General features: G+C 29.3%; 2 protein-coding genes across 10 annotated transcripts in view; one reads left to right on the top strand and one right to left on the bottom strand.

The window, feature by feature from the left end:
- Positions 1-421: 421 nt before the first annotated feature.
- The window catches only part of LOC118448804 (uncharacterized), a 38,854-nt gene continuing 22,401 nt past the window's right edge, over positions 422-16,874 (bottom strand). For 6 of the 9 annotated variants that reach the window (XM_085660623.1, XM_035882538.2, XM_085660624.1 and 3 more), the window contains exons 2-4: positions 7,750-7,922; positions 4,798-5,271; positions 422-1,509 (exon numbers count right to left, since the gene is read on the bottom strand). In XM_085660623.1, the coding sequence (XP_085516749.1) occupies positions 1,379-1,509; positions 4,798-5,271; positions 7,750-7,795 (651 nt within the window). In that variant the 5' untranslated portion in view covers positions 7,796-7,922 and the 3' untranslated portion in view covers positions 422-1,378. Of the gene's footprint in view, positions 1,510-4,797; positions 5,272-7,749; positions 7,923-8,146; positions 8,190-9,359; positions 9,634-9,662; positions 9,774-16,874 lie in introns of those variants that run through there. The other 3 variants (XM_085660626.1, XM_035882534.2, XM_085660625.1) reach the window with 3 other exon arrangements.
- LOC118448803 (uncharacterized) overlaps positions 10,152-16,874 on the top strand; it is a 7,364-nt gene continuing 641 nt past the window's right edge. The window contains exons 1-5 of the mRNA XM_035882531.2: positions 10,152-10,391; positions 10,874-11,088; positions 11,479-15,665; positions 15,768-15,832; positions 16,138-16,874. The exon at positions 16,138-16,874 is cut by the window's right edge and continues 32 nt beyond it. Coding sequence (XP_035738424.2) covers positions 10,309-10,391; positions 10,874-11,088; positions 11,479-15,665; positions 15,768-15,832; positions 16,138-16,874 — 5,287 coding nt within the window. The 5' untranslated portion in view covers positions 10,152-10,308. The remainder of the gene's footprint in view (positions 10,392-10,873; positions 11,089-11,478; positions 15,666-15,767; positions 15,833-16,137) is intronic.

The following is a 16,874-nucleotide window of genomic DNA, read 5'->3' as shown; positions in this document are numbered from 1 at the left end:
AAAAAGAAAGGATAAAAAAAAAAGGAAAAAGAAAAATTAATTTCGTTGAACGCTAAAGTAAAAACCTTAACAAAAAGGCCTCTCTTTGATTTTCTATCGACAGAAGATTAGGTTTTTATACAAGCTCGATCAAATATATTTGGCCCCTCCCCCTAAATCAGCGATCTTGATTTATATCGCTGCTTATTTTTGGCAAACGCTCGAAAAAGGCGTCTTATACGTAATCTAAACGCGATAAATATTTGTAGTCGTAAGTACCTAAGCATTTATCTATATAATACCTATATACATATCTATAATACTATACCCACATATATATATATATATATATATATATATATATATATACTGTTACGAATTATAATAATAATTAATAATAATAATAATAATAATAATAATAATAATCTTAATTAGAGTCGAGCGATGGCCTATATTAATTATCCTCTTCTTTTTTTTTTTTCTTTAATTATTAATAACTGTAATTAATCAACAGCCATATTATATTTAGTTATGATGAAAATCGATCGCTAAACAATCCTATAAATCTTTCCTGAATGAAAGATTAGGATCATAACTATATATATATATGCATACATACATATATATATAGTCCTATCCTTCGCGATCCTAACTAAAATATACATATAATTATGAGATTCGATCGTGATCAATGAATTGAAGTATTTTTGTATTTAAACATTGATACTTCTCCATTCGAAATGGGCGGAGATCGTCGATGCATTTAGGAACGCGAAGCGAGGATCGTAGTTTGTTTATTTATGTTTTTTTTTTTTTTTTTCGTTAATCGGCAGCCGGTTCATTTGTTCGTTTATTTATTTCTTTCTTTCTTTTTTTCTTCCTTTCTTTCTTTCGTTCTCGTAAAAGAATGAAAGAGAAAGAGAGAGACAGAGAGAGAGAGAGTATCAGAAACAGAGACAGATATGAGAAAGAGAGAGAGAGAGAGAGAGAGAGAGAAAGAGAAAAAGAAAGAGAAAAAGAGAAGTTTAATAAAAATGACTTTTGACAATGATCTATGATCTATGATCTATGATCTATGATCTATGATCTATGACGATCATACGCGTAAAAGCGTGTCGTTGTCGTTAATATCGAGCAAGGGTCGTCTTTGATGCTGAAATAATCGTTCAATTTGTCGACGTTGCTCTTCCGCTTGCTGAGGTTGAAATAGTTGTTGTTGTTGTTGTTGTTGTTGTAATTGTTGTAACAATTGTTGTAGTTGTAGTTGTTGTAATTGTTGTTGTTGTTGTTGTTGATGTCGTTGCGAAGGACGCTGACCGTTCGATTCGTTGAGAATCGTATAGGATGGTAGGCGTCGTAGTAGTTGTTATCGCCTAGACGAACGAAAATCGGCACTAGGCTATGCGAGGGTGACCACCCCTTCTGGTTCAGGTGACCAACAATTATCGGATAACCAGCAACCGATCACCATTGAGATAACGCCAATCAAAAGTGCGAGGATGATGTAACCCTTGGCGTTTCCTAAAGAGCCTGTTTAACAACCCCGATCATATATGATCTTATATTAAATTCATTTTTATTCTTTAATACTCTCTCTCGTTCTCTCTCTCTCTCTCTTTTTGTTTTTACTCTAATTATATCCGTGATTTATATTTCTTTAGATTTTTTAATTTTAATTTCATCCTACCTTCGTTATTTCATTTTATTTTATTTTATTTTATCGTATTTTTTTCTTTCAGCCATATAACCCGGTACTACCGCCACCTTCTCCCCCTTTCATATTTTTATCTTACAAAATGAAAGATAATGAAAGAGTAAACAGATATCATTCGTGTTTTTCATCTTATCTAAATATATCGATTTTTGTTTTTTTTTTCTTTTTTTTTTTTTTTTTTTTAACGTGAAATATCAATCCTCGGATGTGAATTAATAATATCCATTTTTTTTTTTTTTAAATATATACATATATATTTCCTTTTAATAAATATATTTTATTTTTATAAAAAGAATTATATATGTAGTGTAAAAATAACTTCATCAATTGGATCATATATTAATGAAGTAATTTTCTTTCTATGATAATTTCATTAATAATTAGCAAAACGTAATAATTATTTGTCAATGATAATCTAATTTTCTTTCGTGTCTATAAAAAAAAAAAAAAAAAAAAAAATCATAAATTATATATGAAATACAATAAATTATATCAACGTGAAGATTAAATAAAATGAAATATATAAATAAATAAAATGAAATATTTATCTTCACGAAAACGATGATTTTTTTTTTTTTTTTTTTTTTTTTAATAGTAATAATGTACGAACAAAGGATATTAAAAATTCTAAATAATTTTAATCGTACTATATACAAAGTTTCAGTAGCCAAATGAAAAGTACACGGCGTCCCATTTTTTTCCCAATTAATATTTTCTCTGAAAAAAGTAAACATAGTACTCGAGTAAAAGAAGAAAGAAAAATAACTATATATGTACCTTCTTTTCGCAGTCTGAGTACTAATTTTTTTCCGAGTTAGTAAATATATATATATATATATACATATATATTTATAGACACAATATTTTCCTTGACTTCTATAATCATCCAACATGTTTTCGTAAGTACCAAGAGGAAAAACTTTTCTCCCGATTTTAATAAAAGATTTACAAATCTGATAAGTAGAATTTACGATTTATACGAAAATTAAATAGAAGAAGTAGAAGATTCAATCACTTTAGGAAAAAAAAGAAAAAAAAAAAAAAAAGAAAGAAAGAAAGAAAAAAAAGAGAAAAAAAAAATTTAATTTATCGTTCTGTCTTCCCCCCCACCTCTTGTGGTATATACGTCTATACGTTGTTATATGACTCACAAAAACATTAACTAGAACGAGAACGATAGTAATAAAGATTGAACGAAGTACTTTCACGGATCACATCATGGCTCGTTAAATCGTATTACTGTGTGTGACATGTTTCGACAATGTTGGATAGTATAAACGACTCTATCTGTTTCTGAACAAGAAGAATTTAAACGTTAGTATTTAGTTTAATCCTCTATAGTACCGTTCAATTATTCAGTCGTACACTTTTAATCTTTGTATTATAACAGAATAATAATTATAATAATAATAATAATAATAATAATAATAATAATAATAATAATAATAATAATGCTGATAATAATTAAATCATATATACTATTTTATATTATATGTATATATTATATATTACAAATTTACTATGCTGTGTATATAACTTTAATATCATACTATAATAAATTATTTTATAATTAAATTATGTATATATATATATATATATATATATATACACATATACACATATAGTATAATTATACATATAGTATAAGTATGAAAATAATATTATAACTTTGACATTATCTAACTTTAGAAAGTTAGAAAGTTAGTTTAGAAAGAAAAGGAGGAGAAAAAAAAATATAAAAGAATATGGAAATATGTAAATGTCATTTGCAAGAAATATTACGAAATCGAAGAAAAGATTAATCCACTTTATGATACGAAGATTATTGAATGTAGAAATTGGAATGAAATTCTTTTAAGGATTGCACATTAAAATTCTTATCGAAAAATTTTTTCGTTACTATTTGGAAGTCAAATGAAAGAGGAGCTGGCCTCTATCTCTGCTAAAACTACACCCCGTCTTGTTTACACTTTCATGAATCTTTCAGAACAGTTATCGTACTCGTCCCTTTTAGTCGTAAACTGCTTCGAATCAACCAACCCGAAGAAAACTGAGCAAACGAGCTTCGGTATTAGACGTATTCCGTATTATTACGAACGTTGTTAACAACGAAGAAGGTGGATAAATACATTTTTAAATCCTATTCATTTGATCTTCTTCTCTCTTAAGTTAAATTGCCTTGAAACGTTTGGTTAATAATGTTAATTGGTTTTCTTCTCTTTCTCTTTCTCTCTTTCTTTTAACTTTTATTCTTTTGCTTTTTCTTTTTTCGTTCGTTTAAAAATTAATCTCAAAGGACATGTTACAATTTAACTTGTCCTTTGAGTGTGTAAAAATCACGAAATATTTTATATTGTTTCGCATTATACTTTTGTATAATTATTTAATATAAATATATTTTATATTTTATATAATTATATTTTATAAGAGATTGGAAAATAAAATGAATGCGTACGTTATATACGTGAGTTTAAAAATTTTCTATTATTTATATAATAATCATATATATATATATATATATATATATATATATATATATATAGAGAGAGAGAGAGAGAGAGAGAGAGAATTAATATAAGAAAGTTCCTACTTTCAGTAATTGATAAATTTTCTATTATATCTTTAAATAACAAGCATTAGTCTGACCAAATATCAAATCGGTTATTGCATTAATTGTGAAATAAATAATAAAGTGGAAGGAAAAGAAAAAAAAATATATAATCAATAACGTAGAAATAAATTTTTAATTCAAATATGATTTATTCTAATTGAACAATTTTTCAATGAACCTACAAAAAATAATTAGAATAAATAAATAAATAAATAAATAAAATAACAAACCCTATAATCAAACTTAATGATATATTATTAATTTATAATAAATTTATATATATATATATAATATAAAATTATATAACATATATAATTAATATAATAGATTCCATTTTATATTACTATATTATATAAATATAATATATAAGAAATAATATAATAATAATAATAATAATAAAATCTATATATATAAAAAGAATAAATTTGTCGCTATAATCGATAATAAATAATAAATAAAAATCTAATCTATAAGACCGTATATAAAGATTTACCTAAAGGACCCTGAGATTTCCATAGATTCATAAGGGTTGGGTCGTTGCGGCGCCAGACGCGCCACCCCTGGCCCCGACGCGACGGTCCAGTGGACCAACCCCCGCTTCCACCACCAGCTGCACCACCACCGGCACCACCGCCGATGCTTCCACCGGTAACACCACTTCCTATACCAGTACCAACACCGCTTCCAACGACGATAGCAGATCCTGAGGAGCTTGAACTTCCAAATGTTGAACCACTACCAACTGAACCACTACTACTACTACCCCTAACTGCACCACCACCTGCTCCTCCACCTATGCCACTGACCCCTACGACGGCACCACCGGCGACCGTGCCCATTCCAAGCCCACCACCAGCACCACCACCAATACCGATTACGCCGGGACCTGGGGTGCTCGACAAACCGGCCTGCGGCTGTCCATGTGCACCCAACCCACCACCACCCTGTGGCAACGGCAATCCCGTCGCTATTCACACGTGACGACGCGATGATGACCATAAATCATCATGATCATAATCATGATCATGATCGTTGTAATGATTGTGATGATTATGATGATGATGATAATTATCATCATAACATCATCAGACCAGTATCAGCAGTAACATCAGACCGGTACCATATAGTGTAGCATCATCAGCAACAGCAGCAACGATAGCAGCAACAGCAACAGCAGCAGCAGCAGAAATAAAATAATATTTTATTTTTATTAACTTCTTTAATTTGTGATTCATTTTTATTTTTTTTTTTTTTTTATTTTTCATTTGTTTATTTTTTTCTTTTCTTTTCTTTTTGTACAGTGAGTGAAATTCATAGAAATTATCTTTCGATCGAATTGATTATTGATTAAGGGAGATATGAGTAATATGTAATTTTTGAAAATAATTATTCAATTTTCATGAATTCGTAATTTATACGATCGAATAATCGACATTTTTATCAGTTTCGAATATTAAAATAGTTATCGAAAATTGAAGTTATAATTAATTTCGTTAGTTAATATATTCTAATTGAGAGTTAATAAATAAATATTTTACGTATATCAAACTTACTACTATGATAGAAAATTATTAATGCTTATTATAATATTAAACAATTCGAAACGTCTATTATTATATATCTAATATATTTTCAAATATTAATTGATTTGTTAAAAATTTTTATATGTCATAATACAAAAGATATCATTTAAATGATTAAATATTGAATTTTTTAAATCGTATTCCTATCATAATTAAATAAATCCATATTCTTTAAATAATAAATCTATATAATAAATCTATATAAATAAAAATAATATGAAATAAAATTAACGAGAAAAAAAAAAAAAATCTTCGTATTCCTACAATTTTGATTAAACGACCAAAATATTCAAATCACTTGAATAATTCATTAAATAATTCTCTCCCCCCCCCATCTCTCTCTCTCTCTCTTTTTCTCTCCGTTTTACCATTAAACAATGTATTTACGAATAAATTTCTATAAAATTTCTCTCACTGTATACAAAACAACAGTGCACGGAACACGAATTTCTTCATTAACATTTTCGAAAAAAAAAAAAAAAGACCCACTGTAATCGATCGATTATTTTACCCTCATATCGAATACAAATAATGTTCACCACAATAACAATATTATTATAATTACCGCAAACATTATACACGAGGATTATATACGATTAAGATTGCTAATTAATCGAATAAATTCATGATATATATATATATATATATATATATATATATATATACATATAAATACAAATATATCTCATTGAAACCATAAACGAACAAATATACATATAATATATATACATATAAATACAAATATATCTCATTGAAACCATAAACGAACGAACGAATTATTTACATACCTATATTTACCGAATTATTTATATACCTCTATATGTGTGTATGTGTATGTATGTGTGTATACTTATGTAAATATCTGCATGAAAAAAAAAAAAAGTTATTCAAGAAATACACAGTGCTGACTATAAATGCCAAATATTTGTCTATGGTTTAATCCGTTCCGTGCACATGTTTCATATTTGTACGATATATAATTTCAATCCTTATATTCGCATTATCCTTGATATACAATCACTATTGAAATTATTTGAAATTTAATTGATTTTCTTTTCGGTCCTACTAAAATCATCTAACATAAGGGAACAAGCAGACGAGGAAAAAAAAATAATAGAGACAGAGTGGTGTGGTTCGATTTTCTATTAAGGAGAGAAAAAAGGGGACCATGTAAATTATCGTTCACATAAATCACTATAATATAAGCTTTCACACACACACACACACACATACACATATCATACACACATGGTATAGGAATAAAGCATGTTATGTGCATAGAACGTAACGTATGAAGCAGAACGGAACATAATAGGAAAGGTGCTTAAGGAAAAGGCTATGAAAAAGAAAGAGAGGGAGAGATAGGGAGAGGGAGAGATAGGGAGAGGGAGAGATAGGGAGAGAGAGAGGGAGAGGGAGGAAGATTCTATATTCTAAAGTTATATACATATATAATGTTATATAGGAAGCATTATTAAATTTAATATGCGTGTTCCTCATACAGGATCGTGTAAAAGGACTACGTAATAGCCACTACTAATTCTTCTTCTTTTACTTCTTTGATATATTTTCTCTTTCTTTTTTTACTGTCTCTCTCTCTCTCTCTCACTCTCTCTCTCCGTCTTCCTCTCTTCTTCTATCTTCTACTTATCTTTCTCTCTTAACTACTTATTTCTACTCACGTAAAAGCAAAGAACAGTTGATCAATTAATTTTCTACGGACTTTCGCAAATGGATACGATACAGATTATATATCATTATTTGATACATCATTTATTATATTCATTTATTATTCGAATAAAGAAACAATAATAATAATAATAATAATAATAATAATAATGAAAATAATAATGATAACTTACCGCATATGAAAAGTATTAAAATACAAGCGAGGACGAACCACCCCATAACGTCATCAACAGGTCATTCCGATAAAAATCATTTCACAGTACGACATCGTCGTTAATCTTTTTCATCTTTCGTTAAAAATCTTCACCTTTTCGAGGAATAGTTTATCCAAGATGAAACTGCAACACTGATAAAATATTTCACTTTATCATTTTCAATTCGTATATATATATATATATATATATATATATATATATATAATATATTTAATTATAAATTTAAAAAAATCCATTCAAAATTTATTAACGAGCTGAACTAATACATTCCTCCTAAAAGACTCAATGTGTATGCATGTATATATATATATATATATATATATATATATATATATATATATATATATTATCGTACCCGTATTGGCAAACAAGTAACTCTAGTAATCCTCTCTCGTATTACGTACGTAAATAGTATATTACGTGTAGGAGGTACATTGTTATATATATTTGTACAATGTATTGTATATATACAAACATTATTACGTCGATAGAAACGAATTTCTATTCCTTTAAAATGTTTCGTGAACAAACGAACACGTACAAAACAAGTTTCTCTCTTTTATATATATATATATATATATATATATATATATATATAAAAGTATGCATAAATACTTTTAAAATATAACCTGTAACATACGTATAAAAAAAATATTTCTTCGTTTACAACGAATATGTAAATATTGTAAATTCAAATACGTTTAAAATAATTTTCTTGTTTAACTAGATCGAGACATAACCTATAATATACAAAGAAAAAACATTCTTGTATATATATATATATATATATACATATAATTAATATATACACGTAAATACGTGTGAAATAATATTTTTGTCGAATTATATCGAAATATAATTTATAACGTATATAATAGTTTTATATGCATACATGCATGCATACATACAAACATATATACATATATATATATATACGACGAATACGTAAATATAGTTGTACACAAATATGTATACTCTCTCTCTCTCTATCTATCTCTCTCTCATAGAACGGTATCGAATGATAAGCTATAATATACATAGAATCGTTGATAGGAATAATAAATCGATCTAGATATAGTTGCCTCCAGAGAGCTCAGAGAATTGTTAGAGCCACTAAACCCTCGTTTTAATATGTAGTCAGGGTCTTGATTCGCTTCTGAGATGCGGTGTGGTGTGTACACATATAACAATACACAAATACACATATGCACATAGCGACGCACACAGTGAGACACACATATACATGGTCGTCACGTTTCCGGCAACTTGTAAATGGGTTTAAATATGAAGCACGTCAGTTCGAATCGTAGTCAACGGCAAGATTATATTCATGGCCGCCGTGGGCTTTGTGACGACGGTATACCCATTGTCTATTGTAAAATTTCTAAACCCTGCCTGCACCTATGAAAAGCATCGCTAACGCGTTACGTTCTCGAAAGGAACTTTTTCGCGCCCCGTTTCTGCTCTAAGTTTGTAAAGAGAGGTAGTAGTGTATATATATATATAAAATAAAAGAAAAGGAAAAGAAAGATAGGAAGAAAAGAAAAGGAAATTAATTAAACGAATACCTGGTCTATGCACTCGTTCTTGAAATAAAAGGACGCCATATTTCGTAGTTGGGATACCAATAAAAAAAAAAAAAAAGACAAGATTTTATTCTTCCGTCCTATGTATTTTTCCTTTAATAAAATACAAAAGAGATAGAGAGAAATAAAGTGATACATAAAACGCGAAACGATCTATTTTATTTTTATATATTAACAGTAATAATAATGATCACGAGCACGAGACGTCACCGACACTACATCACAGCTCGACATATTAACAAAGACTGACGCGACTCGTGGACCGGTTTATTGCGTAACCCCTACCTTCTCGTGTACGGCGTACTACGTCACAAGATGGCGAACTGACATGCGCAATAGAGCCCGCCAAATCTCGATGATGGAAAGGCCCCGCCAAATATCGAACGATCGATATTAGATCGATGATGATTCATGTCGAATAGTTCGTTGGATTTGTTTTAAATATTCGCGAAAATAATATTTTCTTTCCTTTTTGTTTCTTTTTTTCTTTTTTTTTTTTTTTCTTTTTTTTCTTTCCTTAATTATTTTTTTATTTTTTTTATTACAACGATACAACAAATCAACGATGTATCAAAAGTTTACATTAGAGTTAATAACGAATGGATAAACAAATGAATTTATTTATTTGTCGGGAAAATTAAATATGTATATATACATATATATATGTTTTTTTTTTAAATTATTCCCCGCGAATTTCTCAAATAATACTAAGCTTGTATTCGCAGCGCTACAAACATGTTGCGGTGAAATTTAGAAACTCCGTATTGTCATATAATGTAAGGGACCCAAAACTACTCCTTGACGAAGAAGGATGAAATGGAGGTGTATAGGTTGTGTTACGAGTTTGTGAAATCAAATATGTAACGATGTTTGGATAGTGAGATACTTTTTTTTTTTTGTTACTTCCTATTACATTTTAATAATCGAGAAAATGACGGAGGATCAAATTGCGTCCATTGACATTTTATACGACGCAGTCAAGTCTATTCATAATTGTCTACAATGCAGAATTTGGTAAGCACATTTCTGTCATAGAAATAGAAAACAAATAAAATAAATTGATTGGAACGAGAATGACTGTCGATAAAATTTTCACGATTATCGATCGTCATGAACGTAATTTTGATGTTTCATTTATTGGATTTTTATCTTTTCTTTCTTTTTTTCTTTCTTCCTTTTTTTTTTTTTTTTATTTTTTTTCTCATTTTTCCTGGTCACTTAGATCAGAGGTTAAAAAAGACATTGTGATAAGATAACGCTCTTTTGCTATTATGTGTATTATATTGTAATGGATTGATAATTATATATATATATAATTCTACGATAGTTTTTATGCATTTTAAAATGTATATGCAAAGAACTGATCTTTATATATCTTTATAGATACATTAAAGCATATTCTTTGTAATATTAAATTAAATGCCATTTATATTTCTTCTATTTTTAGAAAAATAAATCATTTATAACTTGATATATAATTATTGATTTTCTTATAGTTTGGATATGATTTCTTCACCTGTAAAGACAAGATGTGGACATTCTTTTTGTCGCACATGTATAGGAACTGTATTAAATCAGAAAAATACTAAATGTCCTCTATGTAACACGGGTCTTCAAAGACGAAGTATTTCAAAGGACAAGCATACAGAAAAGTGTATTAATTGTTTCGAAAAACTTGTACATGCTATACATGAAGATGTAAATATAGACAGTAAGTAAGAAATCAAGAATATTTTATATATATATATATGTATATAATATATAATATATATATATATATATTACAAGTCTATGACAAATGAACATAGATTATTATTATTTTCAAAAATTAATGATGAATCATAATTGACACGAATGAAACATTATTATAGGATTTATAATTCTATCATTATTTTAATTAAATATAAATGAATTTTCTTTTCAATTCTATTAAAAAAAAATATATATATATATGTATATATATATATGTAAATCTGATCATCGAATTAAGATAAGATTATTTTGGTCTATGTTTATTTACTTTTCTTTTTTCTTCTTCTTTTTTTTGTGTGTCTTTTTTTTGTTTCTATAAAACTAAAATAAGAATAAACGTGTGTTACAGTACTCTCTTATAAAAAAAATCCGCGTAACACGAGGGAAGGTTACGCCACGCCAAGTTCTAAATGTTACAATGCATCGAGCTCAACGAAAACGATTGAAGGAAGAAAAAATAATGAAAAGATTTCGTCGTTCTTTAAGAAAAAGAATATTGTTCATAAAAAAGAAGAAGAAGAAGAAGAAGAAGAAGAAGAAGGATGTACCTCGCGTCAAGATATCTCAAATAAAATAAATGAAACGTGTAAAAAATATAATAAGAATAATACAAATAAGAAAAATGATTACGCAGATGAAAGAAAAGAAAGTAGAAGTTCATCGACCGATGGATTATCCGGAGTTTATCCACTTCTCTCTTCGCCCCAACGAAATCTAAGTTCTAAAGATGAGACAAGTTTTATGAAAGAGAAGAGAATAAAAAATTGGTTGAAAAATTTACCCAACGCTGAACAATTTGAAAAGCCAACGTTAAGTCCTAACAATATGAGAAACAATTGTTTAGATGACACTGCTACCGTAGTATCTGGTATATCCTTGATGTCGTCCAGTAGTAATATCAAAGTGGAAAAATTGTCTTACGAATCGGAACATTCGATGACGAAGAAACATGAAGATAATGTAAAACGAGAATCATTCAATTCGATGAAATCTCGAGTCACGAATAATGCAAGGGGTAAAGGATACAAAAGGAAAGCAACAACACGGTCATCGTTTCCCGAGCAAAAAATCAAGGACGATTCTACGGGAATTAAATTGAAATACGAAATGATTCACGCGAGAATAAAGGAACGTTCGAATGTAGAAAAATCAATGAAAAAAAATTCCCATGGAGAAAATTCTTTAACCGATTTTAATATCGATTCAATAGATTCGAATAAACAATTAGGATCTGTTAATACGACTAAGGAAACTTGGAATAGGGTCGTTAAATTTGGCAAAGAAATGCGTACGAAAAAGAAGAAATTAAAATCATTGGACGTCAGTGTACAAAGTACGAGCGGTTTCGTGACTAGAACGTCCGATGAATTCCTTGGGAAAAAAATGACGAGGAAGGAACAACGACGTAAATCGTCCACGGGAATTTTAGGATTTGTAACGTCGTCACGTGATAAAAATGACGAATCAATAAATTTAATTGAACGTCGAGATGACGATAATCGAATATTTCCCTCGTGTTCGAACTTACACGATATATCTTTTTCGAACGATCAAATGGAAGAGAAAGACGAACAAAAAGTATCACAAAATACGTCGTTTATCTCGTTGGAAAAGGAAGGAAGAGTTCCGATAATGAGTTTGCGTCGTGAACAAATGAATGACATCATCGGTGTTACAACGAGTGACTCCGATAAAATTACGTACGTTCATGAAATTGATCAGTATCAATCGTATCAAAAGGATCAAGAGGATCAAGAAACGATTTCGAAAAAGAAATTGTCATTGAAGAAACGTGACGATTCTAAGAATTCAACGATCGTAAATTTTTCTAACGTCGAACAATCGCCACGTAAAGTTACACCTGTCAAGATTAATCTCGAGGAACGTTATGATATATTATGTAAGAGTCAAATTTTATTATCCCCAAGGAACGTACGTACACCGATCAAAGTCAATGAAAATCCAAGATTGAACGAATCTATGTCGAAGCTGTCATTGAAGAAAAATCAAATGTGCGCCAATAAATCTAACGATATTGCAATATCACCTGGAATATCAAAATTCTCAAATGTCAAGTGTAATTTGATGGAACAAATGAACCGTAATAATAAATTATCCAAAGATACGTTTAAACGTGTTACCGTTAACGATATCATTGACAACGTTAATCCAAGATATGATAACGATGAACGAAGAAGAAACATTACGGAAGAGAACAATGATCCTAATGAATTAATCACGAATTCTCTCGTGACGAACGATAAGAAAACACGTATCGTACCGTTCAATAAATTGGGCAAGGTATTTAAAAATAGAAGAAAGGTGAAATTTTATAAGCTCGGACCTATTAGAAAAGAATCTATTATTAATACGTTATCAGGTTCATTCTTAAATAATTCGAATATTAACTTGATAACTTTACAAGGATCGGAGGATTCATTGGTAATTGATAAGACGTTGGATGAAGCGTGCAATTTAGATAATAGAGGATCCTCGATCAGTTTAATCGTTGAGAAGGATGTTAAAAATTATCCGATAGAATTGATCGAAGAAAGAAATATAAAATGTTCCTCGAAAAATTCTACTCAAGATTCTTTAGGTGTTCTTTTGGTTTCATTGAAAGAACCAATATCTGAAGATAAAACTGTCAATGTAGTAGATTGCAACGAACGATACGTCAAATTCAACGTTGACGAATCTACGAAGAAAAATATACTAAATATATCTAAGAGTGCGAATGAAGTCCCTTTAAGGACCATTGATAAAAATGGTATCCGTTCGAAGCCTGTGATAACGAGCATCGTTAGAATGATGTCACCGGAAAATGATTCGCAATTAAAGTTTCTCAATTTGGAATCAATGACGGATACAATATTACCCGTAAAATTAAGGATTTGTCGTGAATCAACACCTTCGGAATCTGGAACGAAATCCGAAAGGAAGGATGATACTTCGATAAAAATTAATAAAGAAATGGATAAAAGAAAATTAATTGTTCATAATGTTAAGAAAATAAAAAGTGAAAGGTCGAGCAATGATAATGATTCGAATTATAGTGAATCGATTGATAATGTAACTCAAATCTTAAGATTTAACGAAAGTCTCAATAAAATTAGAAAAAATCACGAGGATGCAACGATTATATCATTAACTTCAGAATCTAGTAATAATATGGATAATAAAAAATCCAAAAATGAATACAAGAGGATAGCGTTGATCAATTCGAGTTCAGATACTGATAATAGTCTTAGAAAAAGGAGAAGAATAAATGTAGAAGATCATAATAAAGATGTACTCAGTTTGGAGTCAGATAATAATATGGATAATAAAGAAGTAATGATGAGTAATACATTGAACGAATCAAAAGGCAATTACAAGAGAATAGAATTGATGGCCAATACGGGTTCAGACTCTGATAATAGTTTAGCAAGAAAGAGAAAGATAAATATCGAAGGTAATATAGACGACAAGAAAGTTGAAATCTCTAAAAAAAAACGTATAACATCAGAAGACTCGGATGACGATAATTTCGTTAACAAAATCGTAAATGATTGGTGTAATGATTTGAATACGTCACAGAGATCCATCGGTAAAGATAATTTAGAAAAATTAAAGAATACCAAAGTAATATCGAATAAACCAATGACAATGATTCCTCAAAGTATTGTTTTCGATTCATGGAATAACTTTGGTACACCTGTTAAAACAATTCCTGAAAAGGAAGAACCTGAAAAATTGAACAATGATATTATAGATAAAGTGAAATCAATTAGAATGAATGAAAATGAGATTACAACTAAGGAAGGTCGATTGATGGAAAAGATTGATGACCATTCGAACGAGATTGAGATCATAACGAATAGTTTAACTATGAATTTCTTTACCGATGAAAATGTCATTGACGATACCAAGGAGTTATTAAATGAAGATAAAAAATATTCTATACCATTAACGACATCATCTTGCATAGAGACCAATGATTTCTTGGCCGATTCAAATGACAGTAAAATGGAAGAAAATTTGAAAGAGAAGGAGGATGATGATGATAATAATAATAATAATAATGATGATGATGATGATGATGATGATGATGATGATGATGATGATACATTGATCGAAAATTTCAATAGTTCTAACAAGGAGAATGAAACCGCTAGATACATTATAAATAATAAAAGAGATTATTCGATTAAAAAAGATATTATAACGAGTAAAGAAAAAGCTGAGAATAAAAGGGCAACATTGATATCTGGAAAAGATAAATACGAGAATGATAAAGGCAAAGGTCAAATTATAGGAGAACAAAAGGATACTACTTCGTGCGATTACGATTCTCTATTGGACGTAACACAGCATCAACTTTTACTCAATGCTCTCGAAGAAGATCTCTTTGGTACAGACAATTTGCAGAGTTTAGGAAAGTCGAAGGAAAATATAAAAACGTTGTCCTCGGAAAACAGATTAGAGAGCTCGTTGCAAACGCCATTGAAATCCAAGAAAAATCACGAAAAGGAAAGAACAAATCTTCGTAACAAGGTAGATTTGCTTGTTTGCTATTTCCAATACTTTTTCTTTCCTTTTTTTCTTATATTTTTTTTTTTTTTTTTTTTTTCTTTTTCTTTTTTTGCTCTCTTACAGAATGCCGAAGATATTTCTAGCGACGATGAGATAATTGAAAATACACCACAATCTGATAAAAAATTGTAAGTATTTTATTTCTTTATTTGTTTCCTTTTATTATTTCATTCAAAAATATTTCAATACGTTAATCATTCTGTTTTATTTTTCTGTTTTATTTAATGAATTTGAAAAAAAAAAAAAAAACATTCGCAAGGAATAAACGGTGTACCGATTTATTATCAAAATTTTACAATTTATCAACCTGTAAACAAAATTTAATTCCATTTATTCGAAGATTCAAAAAAAAAAAAAAAAAAAAAAAAAATAAATAATATCTGTTAATAAAAAAATAATATCTGTTTTTTATTTTCCATGTAAACTTGCACAGTATGGAGGTTGATCGTAGCACGAACTTTAAGGCAAGAAAATCTTTGACCATGTCGCAAACAACAACACCAGGATCGAGGAAAAACTTTCAAGTTGCGAAGGCGACAACAGCGACGAAAACAATGAGCACAACGACGACAACACCATCCTCTTCGGTGGCTGCTAAAGTTAAGAAGACTCCCATAGATCAAAACAAGATCCGACCGCTTTATCAAAGTACACCTAAAACAATCCAAACGGCTCTTAATCGTAATTGCGAAACGAGCAATTTCCTAAACGAGAATAAAAAGTCACTTAAGTCAAATTCAAATTTCAATGACAGTGGTACTAGTAGAACGAACGAGACGAGAAATGTTAAAAATCAACGAGACGATAAAAAAGAATTATGTTTCGTTTGGAGTAGCCTGGCGATTAATCAAATCGAATCGATCAAAAAATTGGCATACATGATTGGCGCTAATTGGACGCAAAATTTTAATTCAACCGTAACTCACGTTATTGTTGGTACGAACGATACTAACAACGCAGCCACCAAAACATTAAAATTTTTACAAGGTATAGCATATAAAAAATTCGTCGTTGGTTATAAATGGGTAGCAGATTGTTTGAAGGAAGGAACATTGATGAATGAAGAACCATACGAAGCTGTTGATTGTTATACACTTGAGGCGGGTCCTCGAAAATCACGTTTAAGAGAAAGCGACTTGTTCGATGGATTTACTTTTCTTTGCATTGAAC

This window comes from Vespa mandarinia, chromosome 12 (assembly GCF_050613455.1).
Source record: "Vespa mandarinia isolate Hongniang chromosome 12, ASM5061345v1, whole genome shotgun sequence".
Classification (NCBI taxonomy): Eukaryota; Metazoa; Arthropoda; class Insecta; order Hymenoptera; family Vespidae; genus Vespa; species Vespa mandarinia.
The sequence above is the reverse complement of the archived record's forward strand: the minus strand, read 5'-3'. Positions and strand labels throughout refer to the sequence as shown.